Genomic DNA, 22068 nt, shown 5'->3' on the forward strand with positions numbered 1-22068 from the left:
CATTAGATGGCAATTAAATGAATGCCTTGAAAATGATTGGGCGTGGATGATTTCTATCATGAGTTTTTCATTGTTCCCCTGCCTTTCAATTTTAATAATGTCACCATTACTATGTCAGTGATAATGGGATTCTAACAATTCTACCACAGCTGCAAGAAGTGATTCTGGCTACTGTCCCATTGTTGATTGCAGTGATTAGTGCCACATAAATCAAAGTTTGGTCTTAACTGAAAGGGTAGCACGTTAGGAAGGGAGGCACATGTTCAGGTTGAACATCTCACAAATGTGCATGTGTCTAGACATACAATGAGATATTTTATTTCATTTTAAAAAAAGATTTTATTTATTCATGAGAGAGAGGCAGAGACACAGGCAGAGGGAGAAGCAGGCTCCACGCAGGAAGCCCGACGCGGGACTCGATCCCAGGACAGGGATCACAACCTGAGCCAAAGGCAGATGCTCAACCACTGAGCCACCCAGGCGTCCTGAAGTATTTTATTTCAATTAAAAAATGGGCTCGTTGTGGGAAATATCAGAGAGGGAGACAGAACATGAGAGACTCCTAACTCTGGGAAACGAACAAGAGGTGGTGGAAAGGGAGGTGAGTGGGGTGATGGGGTGACTGGGTGATGGGCACTGAGGAGTCACTCCATGGGATGCATACTGGGTGTTATGCTATACATTGGCAAATCGAACTCCAATAAAAAAAATATACAGAAAATAAAGGGCTCATCGTGGAATACTGTTCTTAGACCAACCTGCTTTTTAAAATTTTACAATGGGGGGATCCCTGGGTGGCGCAGCGGTTTGGCCCCTGCCTTTGGCCCAGGGCGTGATCCTGGAGACCTGGGATCGAATCCCACGTCGGGCTCCCGGTGCATGGAGCCTGCTTCTCCCTCTGCCTGTGTCTCTGCCTCTCTCTCTCTCTCTCTCTCTCTCTCTCTGTGTGTGTGACTATCATAAATAAAAGTTAAAAAAAAATAAAATTTTACAATGAAATATTTTCCTATATCCTTAAGTATTCATTACACGCATCTACATGTCTTCTTTTAATGTGAATATACTACAAAGCTATCATTGTACATCTTTCTATAGTCTTCGCTATTATAAACAATACTATCTATATGATTTTTGTTTTTTTCAGATAATTTCTAAAAGTGAATTGCCAAGTTTAAAGAGCATGTGCAAGTTATAAGGCTTTTTGATAGATTATCCTCTCAAAAGATGGTACTAATTTATAAAAATCTCACCAGAAGTGTAAATATCAGCACGTATTACTCCACAGCCTTTCAACATGAACTATTTTCATTTTTTAAAAAACTTCCAACTAGTTAAACAGGCAAAAAATACTGATTGGTGGTTTGATTCGTATTTCTTTAATTACTAGTGACATTGAAGATCTTTTCATGTGGTCATTTCTAGTCTTTGACTTAATGCTAGTTCATGCCTTCCACATTTCCATTTTTTTTTTTTTCCTTTTGGGGTGGCTTGCTTTCTCTTGCGGATTTTCTTTAAAGAGTACTATTTTATTGGAAATACTGTTTTTCTTCAGCTTGTTTGCTTTCATTCTACGTTTGTGTTTTTTGCCATCCATGAATACAGTCATGTCTCCACTATCTAATTCTCACAAGCGAGTACTTTCAGTAATTTAATAGAGGCTCAAAAAGGTGACAGAGATAGTGAATAGCAGAGGCGAGATTTAAAGCAAGTCCCATTTAATTCCGGAGTCTATACACTCAATTACTACGTGAGTGGTTGTCAAAATATCCCCAGACAGCAGCATCACCCACACCGGGAAGCCCGTTAGACGTGCACATTCCCAGGCAGTGGGTGGGTGGGCAAGCTCGAGCGGGAGACGCGGCTCCACACCATCCCTCCTCCTAGTCTCCTGTAGAAGGAACCACGCTGTTCAAAATAAGGTCAGAGGATAAATAAGGAAATGACTTAAAAAAAAAAAAAAAGGAGATGGCAGCCACGAGGAAAATGTAGCAGCCCGGGTGGTGATACCGAAGTTCTTGGGTCCCCGCTGTCCCGGCCAGGCTGGCCCCGGTGGCCCGACTCAGCTCGGCGCTCCGGGATGTCGCGGCGGCGGTCGGTGCGCCGAGTGACTCCGGGACGAGCCCTCCTTTACCCGGGGGCGAAGGGGTCCTCAAGGAAAACAGGAATCCAGTTTTTGACACATGGGTCGTGAGGAGTCTGCAGGACACGCAGGTCCCATTGTCCCCCCGGGAGCTGCTGCAGAGGGCAGCTTCTGAGCCAGATCCGGGCTAAAGACCTGGACTCTGCTAGCGTGGATGAGACGGCGCGGAGTTGAGTGGGGAACGACAAACCTGGAGAAGGACAAACATAACCCTGAGTGTGACAGCACTGGCGGCCTTTCAGCGTGGACCAGGGATCCGACACTGCAGCTGGCGAGAGGCTCAGGAGACACCAGCACACGGAGACGCTGGTGTTCAGGCTGCCGGGGGGCCAGCCCCACCCCTCGGGGTCCAGAGGGCCCCGGGCTTTCCAGTCTCGCTTCCCTGAGGCTCCCGACACCCGCCGGCCCCCGAAGGCCCCAAAGGAGTCACCTCTCCGACCACGCCCCGCGGCCGACTGCGCCGCTCCACGTCATTACCGCGCGCCCTCCCACCGTCCCCACCACACCCCGCGCCTCGGCGCTGCGCTTTTACGTCTGACCGCGCGCTCTGCCCCCGCCACCCTACAAAGCCCGGAGCTTGGCGCTGTGTTTTTACGTCATCACTGCGCGCCCTCCCGCCTCTGGGTGTTCAAGCTCCGCGCGCGAGCAGAGCTGCAGGCCGCACCGGCGGGATCGGCGCGTTCTGTGTCGCCTCTCCCTTCCGTCATGTTCCCGGCCGTCTCCTCTCCGCGGACACCCGGGCCCGGAACCCGGAGGGGCCCGCTAGGCGGAGTCGGGCCAGGTTCCACGCCCCGGACGGCGAGCAGGAAAGGGCTGTGCCTGGGGTCGGCAGTCAGCTCCCCGGTGGTCTTTTCGCCCGTCGGCCGGCGTAGCTCGCTGAGCTCGAGGTACGTGATTGTCCCCGGTTCGGTCCGGTGATGCGCAGGCTTACGTGCCTCGCGGGCCTGCTGGGCCAGTGTCTCCAGAATCCTCCGGAACCGGGGGCGGCGGGGAGGAATGCCAGAAGTTTGGGGGAAATAGACCTTCGCCATCTTTGCGGGTTATTTCAGCCTCGCTTTTAATTCGTCAATTGTGCCTTCACTTTTCACTTTTCATGGAAAAGGTCTCTTCTACCTCTGTGTAGAAGGGAACAGTTGGATTGCAGTGAGTGGTTGCCTGCCGCCTCCTTACTGCCCCTGTGTTCCGGTGCAAGTCAGTCATTCTTTTCATCTGTGAAATGGCGATAGTATTTGACCTGAACCCGCTTCACTCAAGGCCAAATGAATCAACATGAAATTCCTCGACGATGGTGGGAATGAGCGTCTCCAGCCTAGGAAAATCGTATAGTGCCTGATATAATTACTGCCGTTAATATATCTGCTGATTGATAATTAAGGGACTTTAGGCCACACAAGTTAATTTTGTAGCTAAATTAAATAGGGCAAAGGTTATCCGTAGCATTGACATAAGAATAGTTACCAGAAAAAAGCGTTTCACATTAGTCCACATATCTGTTAAATCATGCTCCATGCCCCCCTGTCATAATTAATTTAGAACTTTAGAAGGTAGCATGTTTTAGAGTAGTTTCCTCAGAATTCGTCTACCAAAAATGAACTTTTTTTTTGCAAGAAAACTGTGATGCTGGATTTTGAATTTATAGTTAAAATTTATCTCTGAATGTTTGCAATGCTTTAAAGGAGAAATGGTTTTTAAAAACTACACTGCGTCTTTGACTTTTTGCTTTTGAAAGTGCTCTTCGAAGTGGTGATCTTGTCAGTGTTTTCTACTTTTGAGAAAAATCAGGGAATAAAAGCTGTACTCTATTTAATGTGTTTTAAAAACTTTTCTTACTTTCCAGTGATCATTTATTTTTTTCTTAAGATTTATTTATTTATTCGTGATAGACATGTGGCGGGGGGGAGCAGAGACACAGGCAGAGGGAGAAGCAGGCTCCGTGCAGGGAGCCCAATGCAGGACTCGATTCTGGGACTCCAGGATCATGCCCTGGGCCAAAGGCAGGTGCTAAACCGCTGAGCCACCCAGGGGTCCCCTCCAGTGATCATTTAAAGAAAAATCTTTGTTATAACGCTCTGTCAGGAAACAAAGCTCATTTAATCCTCACAAGAGGGAATAAATTTTATACTGGTAACTTTACATTATTTTTGAAGGTTAACAAGATGAGAAGGAGACACAATTTTTTTTTTTTTTTTTTTTTAGATTGAGAGACACAGAGGGAGAAGCAAGCTCCCTGCAGGGAGCCCAACATGGGACTTGATCGCTGGTCTGTAGGATCACGCCTTGGGCTGAAGGTGGCCCTAAACGCAGGAGATACAATTTCGACTGCTGTATCTGGTGTTGAAGAACAGATAACAGCAGATATTCAGGACCCTATTTAATTTCTTGATTGTACAAGTCTAGTAGATTTCATAAAGTTCTATAGCTGATGAGGGCAAAATGGGTGAAGGGGAGTGAGAGGTACAGACCTCCTGTTACGGAATGTGTAAGGCATGAGGATGAAAAGTACAACATTGGGAATATAATCAGTGATATAATAGGGTTGCATGGTGACTGTAGTTATACTTTTGAGCAGAGCATAGTTTCCAATTACTGTATTGTACATCTGAAACTAATGTAACATTGTATATCAACTGTACTTCAATAAAAAGAATTCTGGGGGATCCCTGGGTGGCGCAGCGGTTTGGCGCCTGCTTTTGGCCCTGGGCGCGATCCTGGAGACCCAAGATGGAATCCCACGTCGGGCTCCCGGTGCATGGAGCCTGCTTCTCCCTCTGCCTGTGTCTGTGCCCCTCTCTCTCTCTCTCTGTGTGACTATCATAAATAAATAAAAATTAAAAAAAAAAAAAAAGAATTCTGGAGCTGATGAGAGCTTAAGGATGATCTAACCCAATGTTTGTAAAGCTTTTTTGACCACAGTGTAGAATAAATTCTAGATTATATTCTTTTTTTTTTCTAGATTATATTCTATTTCATTTTTCATAAATGTTGATTGAGACCTTCAAAATGACCCACAATTTGGAAAACACTGATCTAGTCCAACCTTTGTATTTCACAACTAAGGAAGCAGTTATAAAGGGTCTAAGCAAATAGAGCATGCATCTGATTGCTAGAGCAGAAGAGTCCGAAACCAAGTTTTTCTAGATCCTGTCAGTCTTTTTTTTTTTAATGAAAAATATAGTTAATTGCAGTAGACATGAGCCAAAGCAAGATCTTCTCTTCATGTGAAAATAGGTATGTAAAGATCAGAATAACACAATTTTAAGTTATGATTCAAATAATATGGTTTCTTTTCTTTAGAGGGACACCTACACGGATATTGCCACACCACTGTGTAACTGAGTCTATGAACTATGATGTGAAAACATTTGGATCTTCTCTTCCTGTTAAAATAATGGAAGCCTTAACATTGGCTGAAGGTGGGTATCATTTTCCATTTGCCTTTATTAGCAATTCAGAATGCAGCCTGGCTCTAGCTTAGATCGAAATTTGTGCTTTCTGTGATATTCCTTCACTTAAATCGGGCAGAAACAGATAACATATTTGATCTTCACTGTAACTGAAAAATAAAATAAATTTCAGAAGCAGAATGAGTCTATTCTTAGCACAATCATGTTACTTCTTTTATGGCTTTAAACATTGCATATGCAAAACTCAGTCCGATTTCAGAATTTGTGTGTATGAAGTTAGCTTTAAAAAAAAAAAAAAAAACAACCACTGCCTCACACTATTGGGTGTAATACTGCAATCAGGTCAAATCTTACTTCTATTTCTGGATCCTGTGTAGTATCCCAGAGGTTTTATGTACACATTTATGTTATCAATGTGGTACCTGTAGAAGATTCTCTTGGCAGAGAATTAGAGTGGAAATTTGGAAGATGCAGTCACACAAGCATCAAAAAGGCAACACTAAGGACGAGGGGTTGGGTGACTGGGGGAGCAAAGTTCAGAGCATCCTCAGTGATGAACCCAAGTCATTTTTGTTTATGATTCAATTCTAGATTTTTGTGATTTTCTGGAAGTGTTTTTCAAACTGTAAGTAGTGACTGAAGTCAGTTTAGTGTCTCATGGCCAGCACTTAAAAAAACAGAGTGCATGATATCAGAGTGCATTTCATATAATAATGTTAGATAATTTTTTTTAAGATTCTGTTTATTTATTCATGAGAGACAGAGAGAGAAAGGCAGAGACACAGAGGGAGAAGCAGGCTCCATGCAGGAGGCCCGACATGGGACTCGATCCTGGGTCTCCAGGATTAGGCCCTGGGCTGAAGGTGGCGCTAAACCGCTGAACCACCCAGGCTGCCCTGTTGGTTTTTTTTTTTGTTGTTAGAGAAATACTGATTTTAATTCAACATAAGGTAAACTCTAGGCATCTGTCATCTTTCAGCCTAAGAATTAGCAAAACTGTTGAAACAAGGCACAATTTTCCTCATATTTGTTACGTGGCTCCAGTTACAAAAATTTTTTTTATGAAAATGTTAAAACATAAAAATAGAAGTCTGATTTAAAAAAAAAGGTATAAAACAATCCCCGCAAAACCTGTTAATGTTGATCCTGATTCTACAAAACAGCACCAGTAAGAAGAATAAAAGTTGTTAAAAACCATTACGACAGCATTTCTGAAATCAGGCTGCCCTGTTTTATTTAAATTGTATTTGAATGTATTGTGATACAAAGTGTGTTTCATACTGTGAATGACAGTCAAAAAAGGTTAAAGTACCCTATTCTAGAAAGGAATATTTCTCATCAACTTGAAGTTGCATATCTTTGTCTATGAGTCCTTGGGAATTCAGTTACGGTGGTGTTCAGACAACTAAATTTTCACAAACCTCTATTATGCACTGTTCTTGTTTTAAATACATATGTTATATTTTTTTTTACTCTTCAAAAAATTTCAGCTTAAATTGTATTTAAGCCTTTTAACATATTCCTGGTTCATGCCACCAGGCTTGAACAAATAGCACAGATAGTACTATTAATAGTACAGAGCCTCAAAGGAGAGAATCCCTAGAAATTAGGATGTGCATATGTAAACTATAAGAACTTTTCCCTATATAGAAACCTACCAAGTACTGTGTGTTAAATCAGAGACCTCAGGGGTTTGCCTGTAGAGTATTTGGAGCTGCTATATTGCTTTTAGGAAAAGAAAATATTGAGCATTCTAATTCAGCAAAAAACACACACTTAGCTTAGGCATGATTTAGTATTGTAGCTTGTACGTTATTGATGCCTTTTGTTTTGCCCTCTGTACCCTGCTTTTAAGCAAAGAGCAGAGCTCAAGTTAATTAAATTTCTAGGGCTAACACATTAGTTGGCCACTAACGCTTATGACAGCAACATACTAATTTAGTTTTGCCATTTAATATGGAATGTAACCCATGAGACACCTGGGTGGCTCAGTTAGTTAAGCGGCTGGCTCTTGGTTTTAGATAAGGTCACGGAATTGAGCCCTGTGCTTAGTGGGGAGCCTGCTTTAGATTCTCTTCTACTCCTTCTGTCCCTCCCTCATGTATGTGCTCTCTCTCTTTTTAAAATAAATAGCTTTTTAAAAAATATGGAATGTCACCTTTGATATTTATATATGTTTGCATATAATGATTTATTATACTTTTAAAGAAAGTATTTTAAAATCACATTCTTTTGAAGGAACAATTTTTCCTTGAAATTTTTTTATATATTTAATGGGAGATTATTTGTGTTTCCATATCAAAATAAAATTATAGATGTTACTAAATATTACAGAAAGTAAGATACCTGTTTATAGCAAATATTAAAAGATAGTAAACCTAAGCCTAAAATACACTTTTTGCCTTCAGATACATTTCCAAAAATGGTTATAAAAGTCAAATAGATTCTTGTTTTGTTAATAAATATTGATTTACTCAATAGCATTTTTTGGGGAAAAAAAAAGCATTTTTTGATGTGAATGAATCTTTTTTGTATGTGGTAATAACTTATATATATATATAAAGAATGTAGCCATAAAGAAGATTTTCATATAAGGAATTTTAAGGATCTTTTTTCTTTTTAACAATTTTTAAAAATTTATGCTTTAAGATTAATTACACACTTTTTTTTTAAAGTTGATGATCAGCTCACTGTTCACATAGATGAAGGTGGATGGGCTTGTCTGGTCTGCAAAGAGAAACTCATTATTTGGAAGATTGCTCTGTCACCTATTACTAAGGTAATTGCTGTTTAGAGAACTAGTAGGAGATAGAGGAGAGGATTACCAATTGGCTCTAGATTTTTACTCTAATAAAGCTTTAGAGTTGTTACAGGACAGTAATCTGAATTTATACAACATTGTGGATTTCCATTTTTGTTACAATATGAAACACTGAGCATGCATACACATTTCTATTGGGGGGAAAAGTTCCTCCCATTTAATAATTTTAAACTAGAGCTATGTTACTTACATTTAATAACATTAGAGACTTTAAAATTTTTAATGATTGTTATAAGCATCTTGTCAGTCTATCTAATGGAGTTTAAAGACTAAATGCTGTCCACATAAGCTAATGAACTGAGTTTATTTCTAAAATAGGATTGTGTTTCACTGAATTTACTGAATGATGCTTAAGAGAGAAGAACTGAGCGGTGCCTGGGGGCGCTCGGTCAGTTAGGCAGCAACTCCTGATTCTGCTCACATCATAATCTTGGGGTCCTGAAATGGAGCTCTGCCTCACTGCACTCAGTGAGGAGTCTGCTTCAGGATTTTCTCTCTCCCTCTACCCTCGCCCCCCAAATAAATAAATGTCTTTTTAAAAAACAAAGAAAAAAATGATACCAGTTTTAGCAATTGCTAGTTTAACTTTCAGTTGTCAAGTTTCTCACATAGGGTTATCATTTGTGTTTCCAGAACCTTATCCTCAGCAACCTATTTTCCTGTGTGTTTCAGATCAGGCATCCTCTCTTACATCACTCACTGGTTACTGTTACTGGGCCTTATTCCTTTGGAACTGGGGACTCCTGCTTACCTAAACTCTTGATGTCTGTGACCTCTGTACTGCTACTACATAGAAAATAATATTTGTGAGCATAGGAAAGGGAGACAGATGTTCTGGGTGCTGTGATGAGTTAGCAGAAGGAACCTGATACCTGGCTGAGGCTAAGAAATATTTTCTAGACAACTTGGTATAATTAATTGCTCTGTGGTAATGCTGATGTTAGTTGTCAAACAAATCAAGACTAGCCTAGGAAAATTCCATACGTATTTTTCTTAACCAATAGACTTTATTTAGTCCAGAAAAACATTGGAGTAGTTGATATTCAGGGACTAGTCTAGCTTTTAAGTTTTCCTAATCCTATATCTGTTAAAAAACTTTGTTTTGAAATTACCGAAAGCCTGATCAAAAAGATGTGAGAAGAAAGAATATTTGTAGAATGGTATTTCCAGCAGTGAGTCAGAATCTAAAACATGCAAGGAAAAAAAATAGTGAAGTCAGGTGCATATTTTAAAAAATTCGATTGATGTGAAAGATTTTTTTGTTTGGGTTTCTTCTTTAGTTATCTGTTTGCAAAGAACTTCAACTGCCACCTAGTGACTTCGACTGGAGTGCTGACTTGGTGGCTCTCTCTTACTCTGATAACTCAGGTGAAACACAATCTACTCAGGTAGGTGACTTAAATGCTTATTGATACGCATTTTTTTTAAATAAAGAAGTTCTACTATTAGAGGAATCATCCAACCTGATTTAGAGACATAATGATAAAGCCACAGGAATCAAGACTTGTATTGGCAAAGGGACATATAAGGGCATTTGAACAGAATAGAGACTACAGATACAGAGTGGCCCTTTGATCTTTGACAGCTGCAACAATTATTCAATGGAGTAAGGATGGTCTTTTCAGTAAATGGTGTTGGGACCATTGGGCATCCTTATGCAAAGAAAAAGAGAGAAAGGAAGAACTACTCCCTAAATCTCCTACTTTATATAAAGATTAACTCAAAATGGATCATAGGTTTAGATGTAAAACATAAAACTATAAAAACTTTTAGAAGAAAACAGGAAAAAAAATCATCATAATCTGGGGTTAGACAAAGAGTTCTTGGAAATCACCGAAAGCATGATTCATTTTAAAAAATGGATAAATTGGACCTCATCAAAATTTAAAAATTGGCTCTGTCAAACACAGTGACAAGAAAAAGAGACAAGCTACAGCCTGGAGGAGAATATTCTTAAGTCCTATGGCCATCAAAGGACTTGTATCTCAAATGCAAAATGAACTCTCAAGGCTTATTAAGAAAACAACTGAATTTAAAAACAGGGCATAGGACTTGAACAGACACCAAGGGTGTCACAGAGGTGTTCATGTCATTAGCTATTAGGGAAATGTAAATTGAAACAATAGTGAGATATCATAATACATCTCTTAAAATGGCTAAAATACAAAATACTGACACTACGAAGTATTCCCAAGGATATGGGGCAACTGGAATTCATACATTCCTGATGAGAATGCAAAATGGTATAGCTACTGGATTTTCACACTTGCTGTTATGACCCAGCAATTCCCTTCCTGGCTGTTTACCTTATAGAAGTTAAAACTTATATTTACACAAAAAACAGTGTATGAATGTCATGGCAGCTTTTTATTTGTGATAGCCAAAGGTGGAAACAACCCAAGTGTCCTTTAACAAGTGAATGAATAAACAAACAGGGTTCATCCATAGAATGGAATTCTACTCAGCAGTGAAAAGGAATGAACTCTTGATAACAGTAACAATCTGGATGGATCTCAAGACATGCTGAAGTAAGATAAGCTGGTGCTTAAAGGTTACATTCTATATGATTTCATTTGCTTGACATTCTCAGAAAGATGGAACACTAATGATGGAAACAGTGGTTGTCAGGGTTAGGATGAGGGAAAGATGTGATTATTAAGAGAGAGCACCAGGAAGTTTGGGGTGTTGACAGAATTGTGCTGTGTCCCTATATTGGTGGTAGTTACGTGGGTCTGTACATGTGTTAAAATTTGTAGAACTAAAAAAAAAAAATTTTTTTTGTAGAACTGCACAACAAAAGAAAGTAAATTTTATAGTCTGATAATTTTTAAAATATAAAAAGGAGGGGTTTTGTCCCCCCTAATTTTTGTTAAATAGTAAATTGCCCTGGTTTCTTTTTATTGGTGTCACCAGACTCCTAGTTTCAGGGTCTTTTTTATTGTGATTACTGACTGTTATATTGTTTCAAGGCTGTTGCTGTCATGGTTGCCACCAGAGAAGGAGCCATCCGCTATTGGCCAAGCCTTGCCGGTGAAGATATCTACACAGAGACCTTCGTAGATTTGGGAGGTGATAAGACTTACAGTTTCCTAACAGCAGTGCAGGTATACAATGAGTATTCTTTTATATTTATTGGAAAGCTGTGTTTTGGCTTGGGAGTGAGATGTAAACGACTAAAAATTGTTTTGAATAGACCGTACAGGCCAGAGGGGGATCAAAAAGAGGTGAGAAGAATGAAAGGGTCTAGGATTTCAATAGGTGGACAAAAGAAAGCCCTTCTCCTAGGACTCTGAAATACCAATATTGGATCATGGCCAGTGGTATTCATTTCTTTCAGAAATTTTCAGACAGTGACTTAGGAACCCTTAAATGGTATGAAGAATAGTTTACTAATGTCCACTCTGCAAGTTTGCCAACAATAAAGTGTGATACTCGATTTGTTGAACCTGCAGTATGGTGAACCTGTTTAAGGATCAGAATTAAGAAAACATGCAGTTGGGACTCCTGGGTGGCTCAGTGGTTGAGCATCTGTCTTTGGCTCAGGTTGTGATCCCGAAGCCCTGGGATCAAGTAGCAAATCAGGCTCCCCATGGGGAGTCTGCTTCTCCTTCTGCCTGTCTCTGCCTCTCTATGTCTCATGGATAAATCTTTTTTTAAAAAAAGAAAAATATGTGATTAAAAAAACAATTATAACTGAAGTTTTTCTTTTTCTTTTTTTATTTTAAAGATTTTATTTATTCATTCTCGAGAGACATAGAGAGGCAGAGGGAGAAGCAGGCTCAGGCAGGAAGCCCCATGCGGGACTTGATTCCAGGTCTTCAGGATCACACTCTGCGCTGAAGGCAGACACAACTGCTGAGCCATCCAGACATCCCTGAAGTTTTTCTGTGTAGAGTTAATATCATGTGAGTGGATTCATAATTAAATCATTTTAGTAAAATGACACTTAAAATTCTTTTTAGATTTGTTTTAAGGTATAGATGATAGATGATTTGTTTCTATGATCAAAGCATTTTGTGTTAATGTTCTTTATCTCAGTTGTAGATGCATAACTGCTTTCACAATATTTGTTCATAGGGAGGAAGTTTTATTTTGTCCTCATTGGGAAGCCAGCTGGTTCGGCTGATACCTGATAGTTTAGGAAAGATTCATCAACATATCCTACCTCAAGGACAAGGCATGCTTTCAGGAATTGGTCGGAAGGTTTCTTCTCTTTTGGGAATTTTATCTCCAAGTAGTGATCTCATCGTAAGTTGATAAAAATAATTTTGTTTTACAAGCTTGTTTCTTAGTGAAATCAGTAAGTTGGAAGTTTCCTATGATGTTGATATTGCCTCCGTATGAACACTAGTGTATATGAAATAGAATCTTTGATTTTTTTCAGGGAAGCATGTTTTGATCAAATGAGTTCGTATTAACCAAACCCTTTTGCAAACCCTGTAACTTTAGTATTCTTAAATCATACAGATTCTAAGTAGAGTTTTTGAATTAAAATTGTTATATAAAATTATAAATGTGTTTAAGGACCAATTTTGGTTTTTAGATTTAACCAAAAGTGTGTTCTCCATTCCCATGACTCCAGCTGTATGTGTGGATGACTCAGATCTAGATCTGTCAGCCGGGCTTCTGCCTCAGGCTCTGGAATAGTGAAAGGAGGTGGACGAGAGCTAACGTGGAACATCTATTCTCTGCTAGGTGCTCTGTATTTGTTATCTGGAGTAATTGTTATGATGACCTATAATGTAGAGAGCATTCTCCCCAGTTTGCAGATGAAGATACAGCCTCAGGGACATTATGTAAACTGCCTGAGGTTGCACAGCTACTCTGTGGCAGATACGTGCCCAGGCCTCTGGGAATCAAAAGCACATTTTCTTCTCACTGTGCTGTTCGTCACTGCAGGTTGCTCTCATCATCCACTTTCTTGATGGTCTTTGGACCTAAAACCTGATGTGTCTGAAAACACATTGCTCATATTCCCTCTTCTCTTATGTTTTCTGTACCAGAAGTGTATATAAAACTCGTTTCTCTTTTGGGCTGTTTATTTCTGTTCATGACCCTGTCACTTTTTTTAGTAACCTCAATATAAAACCTTCATCCTGTATATATGTGTCTTCCCTTCTATAGCAAATTACTTACTTATCAGATACTATAGATTTGACTTCTACCATGTCTCATTTTAATCCCTATCTCTTGCTTCCATTGTTATGCCCTAATCTACACTCTTTTTAAATTTCCCCTAAGTTCTTCATGCCAGTTTAGTTTACTCACTGTTGGCCCCTTATCCTGTTAGTGGCCAGAATCATGGTAACAGGAAAAATGGAGAAAAGTAGGGCTTTAACTCAAAACAATCATGTGTGCCCAACTAAAAACATAACTGTACTTCAGAACCAAGTATATACTTGAAAAGGCAAAATAATCTACCTACATGGGGCACCTGGGTGGCTCAGTCAGTTAAGCATCTGCCTTAGGCTCAGGTCATGATTCCAGGGCACTGGGATGAAGCCCCATATTGGGCTCTGCCTCTGCCCTTCCCTCTGCTTGTGCTCTCTCTCTTGCTCTCAAATGAAATCTTTTCTAAAAAAAAAAAAAAAAAAAGAACTATGTACATATAACTTGCCACATTCATTTTCCTATAACAGTTCTTGAGTTCAAAAGCCATTGATAATATCTTGTTTACTAGATTTACAAACTCCTATTCAGGACTCTGCTGTGTGTTCGTAATTTTTCATTTGAATGTTATTTCTAATTCTTTTTTTGTTACAATCTACATTCCAATGTAACAGGACTACATGTTTTCTGAAAGACCTTATAACTTTCCCACACTGTACTCTTTTTGGGCTGTATACTTTTATATTTCTGCCTATGGAAATCTTACCTTGCTTTCAAGGTCCATTTCAGGATCACTCCTTTTTTGAATCCTAAATGAAGAATTCTGCTAGGATTACTAATAGAATACTCATAAAATACATAAAACTTGAATTTCAGAAAAATAGTTCATTAACATTAGAACTTAGAAATCTGTAAACTTTTTTCTTCTCTCCATACAGCTTTCAAGTGTCCTTTGGGATAGAGAGAGAGCAAGCTTTTATAGCCTGACAAGTTCAAACATTAGTAAATGGGAATTAGATGATTCTTCAGAAAAACAAGCACATAGTTGGGATATAAATAGAGCCCTGAAGGAAAACATCACTGATGCTATATGGGTAAGGAAAAATAATATTCAGCTTTATAATTCACATTTTTGGTTATATGAGAATGCTAGTTTTTTAAATTGTTTTATTTATTTTAACACATTTCAATGCAATGTAATGTAGCTTTTAGCCATCAGATAAGCAGAAATGGGACCTTCAGTCTCTAGAAATACTGGAGCTCACTGATTTACTTAGTAGTTTTTAAAATGCATACATTATTTGATAACTCTTTGAACTATTTAGTAGGTGCTGGGACTACAGAGGTGAAAAACTGATCCTTACAGTCATGGAGCTTATGTTACTGATTTTTTTATATAGGGATCTGAAAGTAACTATGAAGCTATTAAAGAAGGGGTTAACGTTCGGTATTTGGATTTGAAGCAAAACTGGTAAGTAATTAGTTTGTCATCAAGAACATAGGTAGTTATTTGGAAAAATAATGTTTTTTGTAAAGTGATGAGCAGTCTTGCTATCTGTTTTTTACTGCTAATCTCATCATACTCTCATACCTTACTAAGTGGTTTAGTGTCCTTTTCTAGAGATGCTGTTTCTCTTTTACAAACAGGCAGTTTTCAGCCTTTGGCTGTATATTTTTATATTAGCTGTCTGCCCTAGTTCGAGACCAATCTTTCCTGCTGTCATGGCTGGAGCTTCTCTTACTTCATGCAAAGAGCCGTCCTCCCTGCTGCTGTCATTCTTTTCTGAGTGGAGATTCCAGGCATACTGTTGCAGCCATTTTGCTTTAGTAAGCCTATGTTTGTGGCTATATTAAAGAAAGGAAGGTGGGGTGAGATCTTGTCTTGGCAGTACAAGTAAGAACTCAGGGTTTATACTCAATGAATTTCCTCTTAAAGACAAGAGGAGACAATGCTCTAAGTCATGCTTAAGGCCCTAGGTTAGTCTGTTAAAGCTGAGCTTTTTCGCTGTGTTGCAGTTGTGTTAGCTTTATTAGCTGTCTTACAATTTACTTTTAATACCAAATATTGTATGGAACTTGAAAACCAGTTGTAACATGGCTTCCATGAGAAAGTTCATAATGAGTGCATTATGGGTACTTGATTTGTAATTCTTCAAAACACAATTTACCAGAAGTTAAGGGCAATTTTTATGTATTTTAGAGTAATTTAGTTTAGTAGAACAAATTCTACTTGTTTTTTGGAAGGATATTGAAATTCTGTATAATTTTTCTGAGGCTCTTGAGAATGTCAGATCTTTTTTTATACTAGAAACCTCATATAAACTATCAAAGAGGTAGAAATAATAGTACCTATTTAATTTCCATAAATGGTTTAATTACATATAGTTTATGTGTTTTCATGTATCTCTACCAGACTTTCAGAAAGTTTAGAACTGCTGCTGGGACACACAGCCCATGTGGGCGTGTGATGCAGACATTTTTTTCACATAGTTTTCAGAATGGAGAAGTAGACTGCAAACAGGAAGAGAAACATGCTTAGGAATTGCTGTATTGGATCAGAGCCCAGGCTCCTCTCCCCTATTGTCATGTTTAACAAGATGCTTTGGGGCTTTCAAGACACAGCTCTCAGTTCTCCTTCTGGACCCTCTGGTGATCCATACAGTGTGTCCATGTCTGCATACATTTTTTTCCATTTAAGAATAGTGTTCATCTTCCTGATGCTCATTGGTGCTCCTTGCTGCTCCTTAATCTTCTGCTCGTTTTAGCCAGGTTTGCAACCTAAGCATATATTTTTAATGAATAGGCTTATAAGTTCTTTTATTAGATTATTATTGATATGGAACTCAGCCTCATTTTTGGTGTGAATTTGTGTTTTTGTTTTGTTTTGTTTTTAAGATTTTATTTATTTATTCATGAGAGACAGAGAGAGAGAGGCAGAGACACAGGCAGAAGGAGAAGCAGGCTACATGCAGGGAGCCCAATGTGGGACTCAATCCCGGCAGTCCAGGATCAGACTCTGGGCTGAAGGCAGGTGCTAAACCGCTGAGCCACGCGGGCTGCCCTGGATATTTTAAGTCTTAAATGTAGTATCTTGTGTATATTCACATAAAAATTTGTTAAATTTTTACTGGTCTGCAAAATTTAGATTATCTGTGTGTCTTCTGTGCTACCTAAAAGTGCATCGTTTTTTTCAAATGTGAAGATGTTTTTATAAAGATATCAAATACAACTGGTCTAACACCAGTCTCTAAGGAATTCTATTTGTTAGACATATCTCTGTGATTTGGTGAGCACCTTTCATCACCCAGTGTTAGTCTTTAGAGTAACTTCAATATAGAACCTTACCATAGGTCTAACCAACTATACCTCACTCCTTGGTACATTCAAGACCACATTCTCTGGGGCCTCACTTGGTTCCTCTTTTTGCTTTGTTTTGTTTGTTTGTTTTTGGCTACACTATTTATAATTGGAAGTTGTATCTACTAATTTCCCTTATCTATTTTGCCCATTCCCTCAATAATCTCCTTTCTCGCAACCGAGAGTCCTTCATTTTTCTGTTTGTTCATTTGTTTTTAAAATTCCACATATAGGGGAAGCTTATGGTATTTGTCTTTCTGTGTCTGACCTATTTCAGTTAACAGAATATCTTCTAGTGCCATCTATGTTGTCACAAATGGCAAGATCTCACTCTTTTTTATAACTAATATTCCACTATGCATGTGTGTATGTGTGTATATATGTACTACATACATTGATACTTAGGTATATATATACACCCATATACACACACATCTTGTTTATCCATTCATTTGTTGATGGGCTTTGGAATTGCTTCCATGTCTCAGGTGTTGTAAACAATGCTCCAATAAACATAGGGGTGCATGTATATTTTCAATTTAGTGTTTTTGTTTTCTTTGGATAAATCCCCAGTGGTGGAATTATTGGATCATATGTTTTTTTAATTTTTCAAGAAACCTCCATACTGTTTTCCACAATGGCTTCACCAGTTTGCATTCCCACCAATAGAGTGTGAGGACTCCTTTTTTTTTCTCCACATCTTCACCAATACTTGTTAATTCTTGTTTTTTATAGCCATTCTAATAAGTATAAGATGCTATCTCATTGTGGTTTTGATTTGCATTTTCTTGATGATTAGTGATGTTGTGCATCTTTTCATGTGTTTGCTGGCCATCTGTATGTCTTCTTTAGAAAACTGTTCAGGGCCTCTGCCCAAAAAATTGGGTTTTTTGGGTGTTGAATTGTTAAGTTCTTTATATATTTTAGATATTAACCCCTTATCAGATACATCATTTGCGAAATTCCATTCAGCAGGTTGCCTTTTGTTTTGTTGATAGTTTCCTTTGCTGTGCAAAATCTTTTTATTTTGGTGTAGCCCTAATAGTTTGATGTTAATTTTTTTCCTTGCCTGAGGAGACATATCCATAAATATGTTGTTAAGGCTGATGTCCAAGAGATTACTGCTTGTGTTTTCTTTTAGGAGTTTTATAGTTTCAGGTCTCAACATTTAGGTCTTTAATCCATTAGTTCCTTTTTACGTATGACATCTATGTCTTGTATTAGCTCTTTAGGTCACTGCCAGTATATTACAAATTTGGGCCAATATTTTTGGATTCCTTTCAAGAGTCCAAGTAGAAGTGATAAGGGTTCAGGGGCTGGGTGAGGAGAACGGTGGAAAAAGAAATGAAAGCCATGTTAGGATCACTTGATTTGGAGTGATACCAATTAGTCATCAGCTTGTTTTTTTGTTTTGGGGGCTTTTTTTTTGGCTTCTTATTTTTAGTTGTCAATAGAGGGCGCTTGCTCCCTGTTAATATTTCTGGGACTTGCGTGAAAGTTGCTAATAATAAATGCTACTGAATGTTTTGGAGGGGTTGAGATTAGAGACTATTCTTTGTTGAGGGCAATAATTTTGATAGACTTGAGAGGAACATACAAGCTTTAAGATAGGAAAAGGTTTGTTTTCATATTGAAATTTCTGTAATTAGTTGTTAAAATTAAAACCAAAATGATGTTCCTCCTAACCAGAGTAAGCTTTATTTTTTAAAAATTTTTTTTAAATTTTATTTATTTATGATAGTCACATAGAGAGAGAGAGAGAGGCAGAGACATAGGCAGAGGGAGAAGCAGGCTCCATGCACCCGGAGCCTGACGTGGGATTCGATCCGGGGTCTCCAGGATCGCACCCTGGGCCAAAGGCAGGCGCCAAACCGCTGCGCCACCCAGGGATCCCCCAGAGTAAGCTTTAAAGAACAAATTAGGCAAGGGTTTGGCAGCCTTTTTTGTGAGGGGCCTCAAACTGACTATTTTAGGCTTTGGGGGCCATGTAGTCTTCTAGGCTATCAATGATAGCATGAACTATTCTATCAACAGTAGCATGAAAGCATCTATGGACAATATAGAAATGAGTGGGCATAGCTGTATTCCAGTAAAGCTTCATTTATAAAAATTCACTTGGGCACAATTAGCCCTGAGGGTTCTCTTTTACCAGTCCTGCATTTGATTTGTTGATCTTTTTTTTTTTTTTTCAAGATTTTATTTATTTATTAGAGAGAGAGAGAGAGAGAGCAAGCACAAGCAGGGGAAGTGACAGAGGGAAAAGAAAGTTCTCCACTGACAGGGGAGCCAGACCTGAAGCTCAATCCCAAAACCCCTGGGATCGTGGCCCAAACCAAAGGCAGGTGCCCCTGTTGATCTTTTTTTAAGTCAGATTTATTGAACTGTGCTTTACGGACAGTAAAATTCACCTGTTTTAGTGTATAATTTAATGAGTTTTGACCAGTGCAGACTCAGTCATTTGTAAGACCTAGTCAGTATATGGAATAGTCCATCACCTCCAAAATTCCCTCATGCCTCTTTGTAATCAATTCCTCCTTCACCTTCAACCCCTGGCAACTATTGATGTATTTTCAGTCCCTGTAGTTTTGCCTTTTTCAGAATGCCCTATAAATGAGATCATAAAGTTTAAAGCCTTTTGAGACTAACTTCTTTCACTTCGCATAATGTATTTGATACTCATTCAGTGGTTTCTTTTTACTGCTAAGTAGTGGCACACTGTAGAATTACCAGGTTTGGGGCAGCTGGGTGACTCTTGATTTCAGCTCAGGTCATGATCTCAGGGTCGTGAGATTGGAGTCTGCTTGGGATTCATTCTTTCCCTCTGCTCCTCCTACTCATACTCTCTCAGAAATAAAATATTAAAATAAAATATATTAAATAAATTAAAATTAAAATAAATAAATTAATTAATTAATTATAATTTATATTTATATTTAATTTATATTTATAAAATAAATTAAAATAAAATATATATCTCTCTCTTAAATAAAATATTTTTAAAAAGATTACCAGGGTCATCTATTCAGCAGTTGAAGGATATTGGGCTTCCATTTTTAGGCAATTATGAATAAAGCCACTATAACAATTTGCACACAGGTTTTTGTGTGAACATAAGTTTTTACTTTTTTTGGGCAAATATCTAGGAGTAGGATTGCTAGGTCTTCTGGTTAGTCCACATTTTAACTATATAAGAAACTGACAAGCTGACTTCCAAAGAGGCTATAGATCTTTCTCTTTTATTGATTAGTGATGGGCTCCTGATTTTGGCAGCTGCATGGCACCCAGCAGACAATCCATGTCTCATTTATTACTCTCTGATAACAGTAGAAGATAATGGCCACCAAATGTCAGATGCAGTAACTGTAGAAGTCACTCAGTATAATCCACCTTTTCAGGTAAGATTTCTGTCTGCAAATTAAATTAGGAATGACAGTAATGTAACAAGTTGTTTGTGTGAACCATTGCAGGGTCAGGTTCTTTTGAGAGATTGACCTGCAGGGCTTGGAAATATTTTTAAATAGCTAGTTTTTAGGCATTGCATTTTGTTTGTCATCTTAGACTTGTTCCTTTGCACAACCTTAGCTAAAAAGAAATGAGAGTGGAAGCAGCTGACCGTAAGCAGTTGTTTAAAATTGTAAATATTCTTGAATGATGATGATGTTCATAAGGAAAAGCCTTAACTGTAAATTCATTTCATTTAGCCTTAAGAAGTATAGTATCTAAAAAAAAAAAAGTATAGTATCTAATTTTGTTAAGTCTTTATTTTTAGTATGACTCTAACTAAATACTGTAAGGAAATCGTTTATTTTGTCCTTTTATTTCAAATAAACCTTATTATGCAAGAAAAACATGCTCAGTGTTAAGATTTTTCAGGCAATGCAGAAGAGGTATAAAGAAAACAGTTTCAGAATAAAATCATGGAATACCACTTTTAATGTTTCATTTATAAAATTACTTCTTTAATAAACTATATATTTTTAGCATTTGATTTCATTTAATTAGGTCATATTTCTTTCTGTTTCTGATTTTATATATGAACAAATTAACTCAATTTTCTTGTGCTCGATAGCTTCACAGTGAAGTAGGAGCCAAAATGTTTACCAAGAATCGCTTACGAAGTATTTGCCAATTTTAAATCAATAACATAGAAAACTAATCTTTTAATTCCTCACATTTGTTAGAGGCTTTTAGTTAAAATTTCATCACCATGGAATTTTCAAAATTTGTTGATTTACAACTTGACAAATTGTTTCTCCAATTGATGTTTATAAACTTACTCTGTGTCATATTTTGTAAATCATCCCAAGGGTAGTGTTTAGGTTTTAAAAAGGACAATCTGAATTATTTTATCATTTTCATGAGATAGTATATAAAAATGTAAATTTGCAAAATTATACAAGTATTTTTAATTCTCATTAATGTAACCTTTAATTTTCAGTCTGAAGACTTGATTATGTGTCGGTTGATGGTTCCAAACTTTTCAAATCAGACTGCGTATCTGTATACTGAAAGTGCAGTCTACGTGTGCTCCACAGGAACTGGGAAGTTTTCTCTTCCTCGGGAAAAAATTGTCTTTAATACACAAGGTACAGTATTAGTTTTAGAAAGGATGATTAATGATTAATCATAATTAGTCATTCTTAGCAGTTTTTATTCTCTTTCATTCCATAAGTGTTGTTTTAAGCATGATACCTCTAAATGTTATTGAGACATTCAGTACTATAGCAGTAGTAGCTGGAAGTTACAAACCCTACTGAAAAACTGAAAGGGTAGTAAAATTCCCAAACTGTTATGTTTGTGGGCAAAAACATAGTAATGTTTTCCCCCAGAAGAGGCCAAGAAGCAGAGAACTGACATTAAAAGAAGTAATTGTTGATTCCTAATTAGACTAACTTATTACTCTGAGCTGATGGTCTTTAAGTTTGTTCAGACTCCTGGTTAAGAAGAATCCCAGGTGCCCGACTCATGCAAGGGGGCCAGAATGGAGGCACAGGACAGGGGGAGCCATCCAGAAGTGGAAAAAAAGCCAACCAGGCAGTCTAATCAGGATTTTTATCTTAAAGAGATTGGGGAGAGGGGAAAATCCAAGTAAGGCATGGATTTTGAATGGAACCTAGATTTTTCTAGTTTTAACACAAGAGCCTAGACTTTGCGTATTGAGATTGTTATCAAGGCATTGAGCAACCTGAGACTTTTTCCCTTCTCCATTGGCCTATTTAATAAGTAAAGAAAGACAG

The 22068-nt window shown here is 38.2% G+C and overlaps 1 protein-coding gene and 1 long non-coding RNA gene across 2 annotated transcripts in view; one reads left to right on the forward strand and one right to left on the reverse strand.

Moving 5' to 3' along the window:
* Positions 1-1415: 1415 nt before the first annotated feature.
* LOC111095442 lies at positions 1416-2608 on the reverse strand. Its single transcript, XR_005357811.1, has 2 exons — positions 2008-2608; positions 1416-1888 (listed from the first exon to the last, which is right to left on the reverse strand). It is a non-coding gene; the product is annotated as an uncharacterized LOC111095442 (long non-coding RNA).
* A 125-nt stretch (positions 2609-2733) lies between these two features.
* Positions 2734-22068, forward strand: part of NUP133 (nucleoporin 133) — a 54099-nt gene continuing 34764 nt past the window's right edge. The window contains exons 1-10 of the mRNA XM_038533951.1: positions 2734-3027; positions 5435-5553; positions 8220-8323; positions 9646-9753; positions 11335-11469; positions 12443-12613; positions 14413-14568; positions 14875-14945; positions 20079-20226; positions 21270-21417. Coding sequence (XP_038389879.1) covers positions 2846-3027; positions 5435-5553; positions 8220-8323; positions 9646-9753; positions 11335-11469; positions 12443-12613; positions 14413-14568; positions 14875-14945; positions 20079-20226; positions 21270-21417 — 1342 coding nt within the window. The 5' untranslated portion in view covers positions 2734-2845. The remainder of the gene's footprint in view (positions 3028-5434; positions 5554-8219; positions 8324-9645; positions 9754-11334; positions 11470-12442; positions 12614-14412; positions 14569-14874; positions 14946-20078; positions 20227-21269; positions 21418-22068) is intronic.

This window comes from Canis lupus, chromosome 4 (genome assembly GCF_011100685.1).
Source record: "Canis lupus familiaris isolate Mischka breed German Shepherd chromosome 4, alternate assembly UU_Cfam_GSD_1.0, whole genome shotgun sequence".
In the NCBI taxonomy this organism is placed as follows: domain Eukaryota; kingdom Metazoa; phylum Chordata; class Mammalia; order Carnivora; family Canidae; genus Canis; species Canis lupus.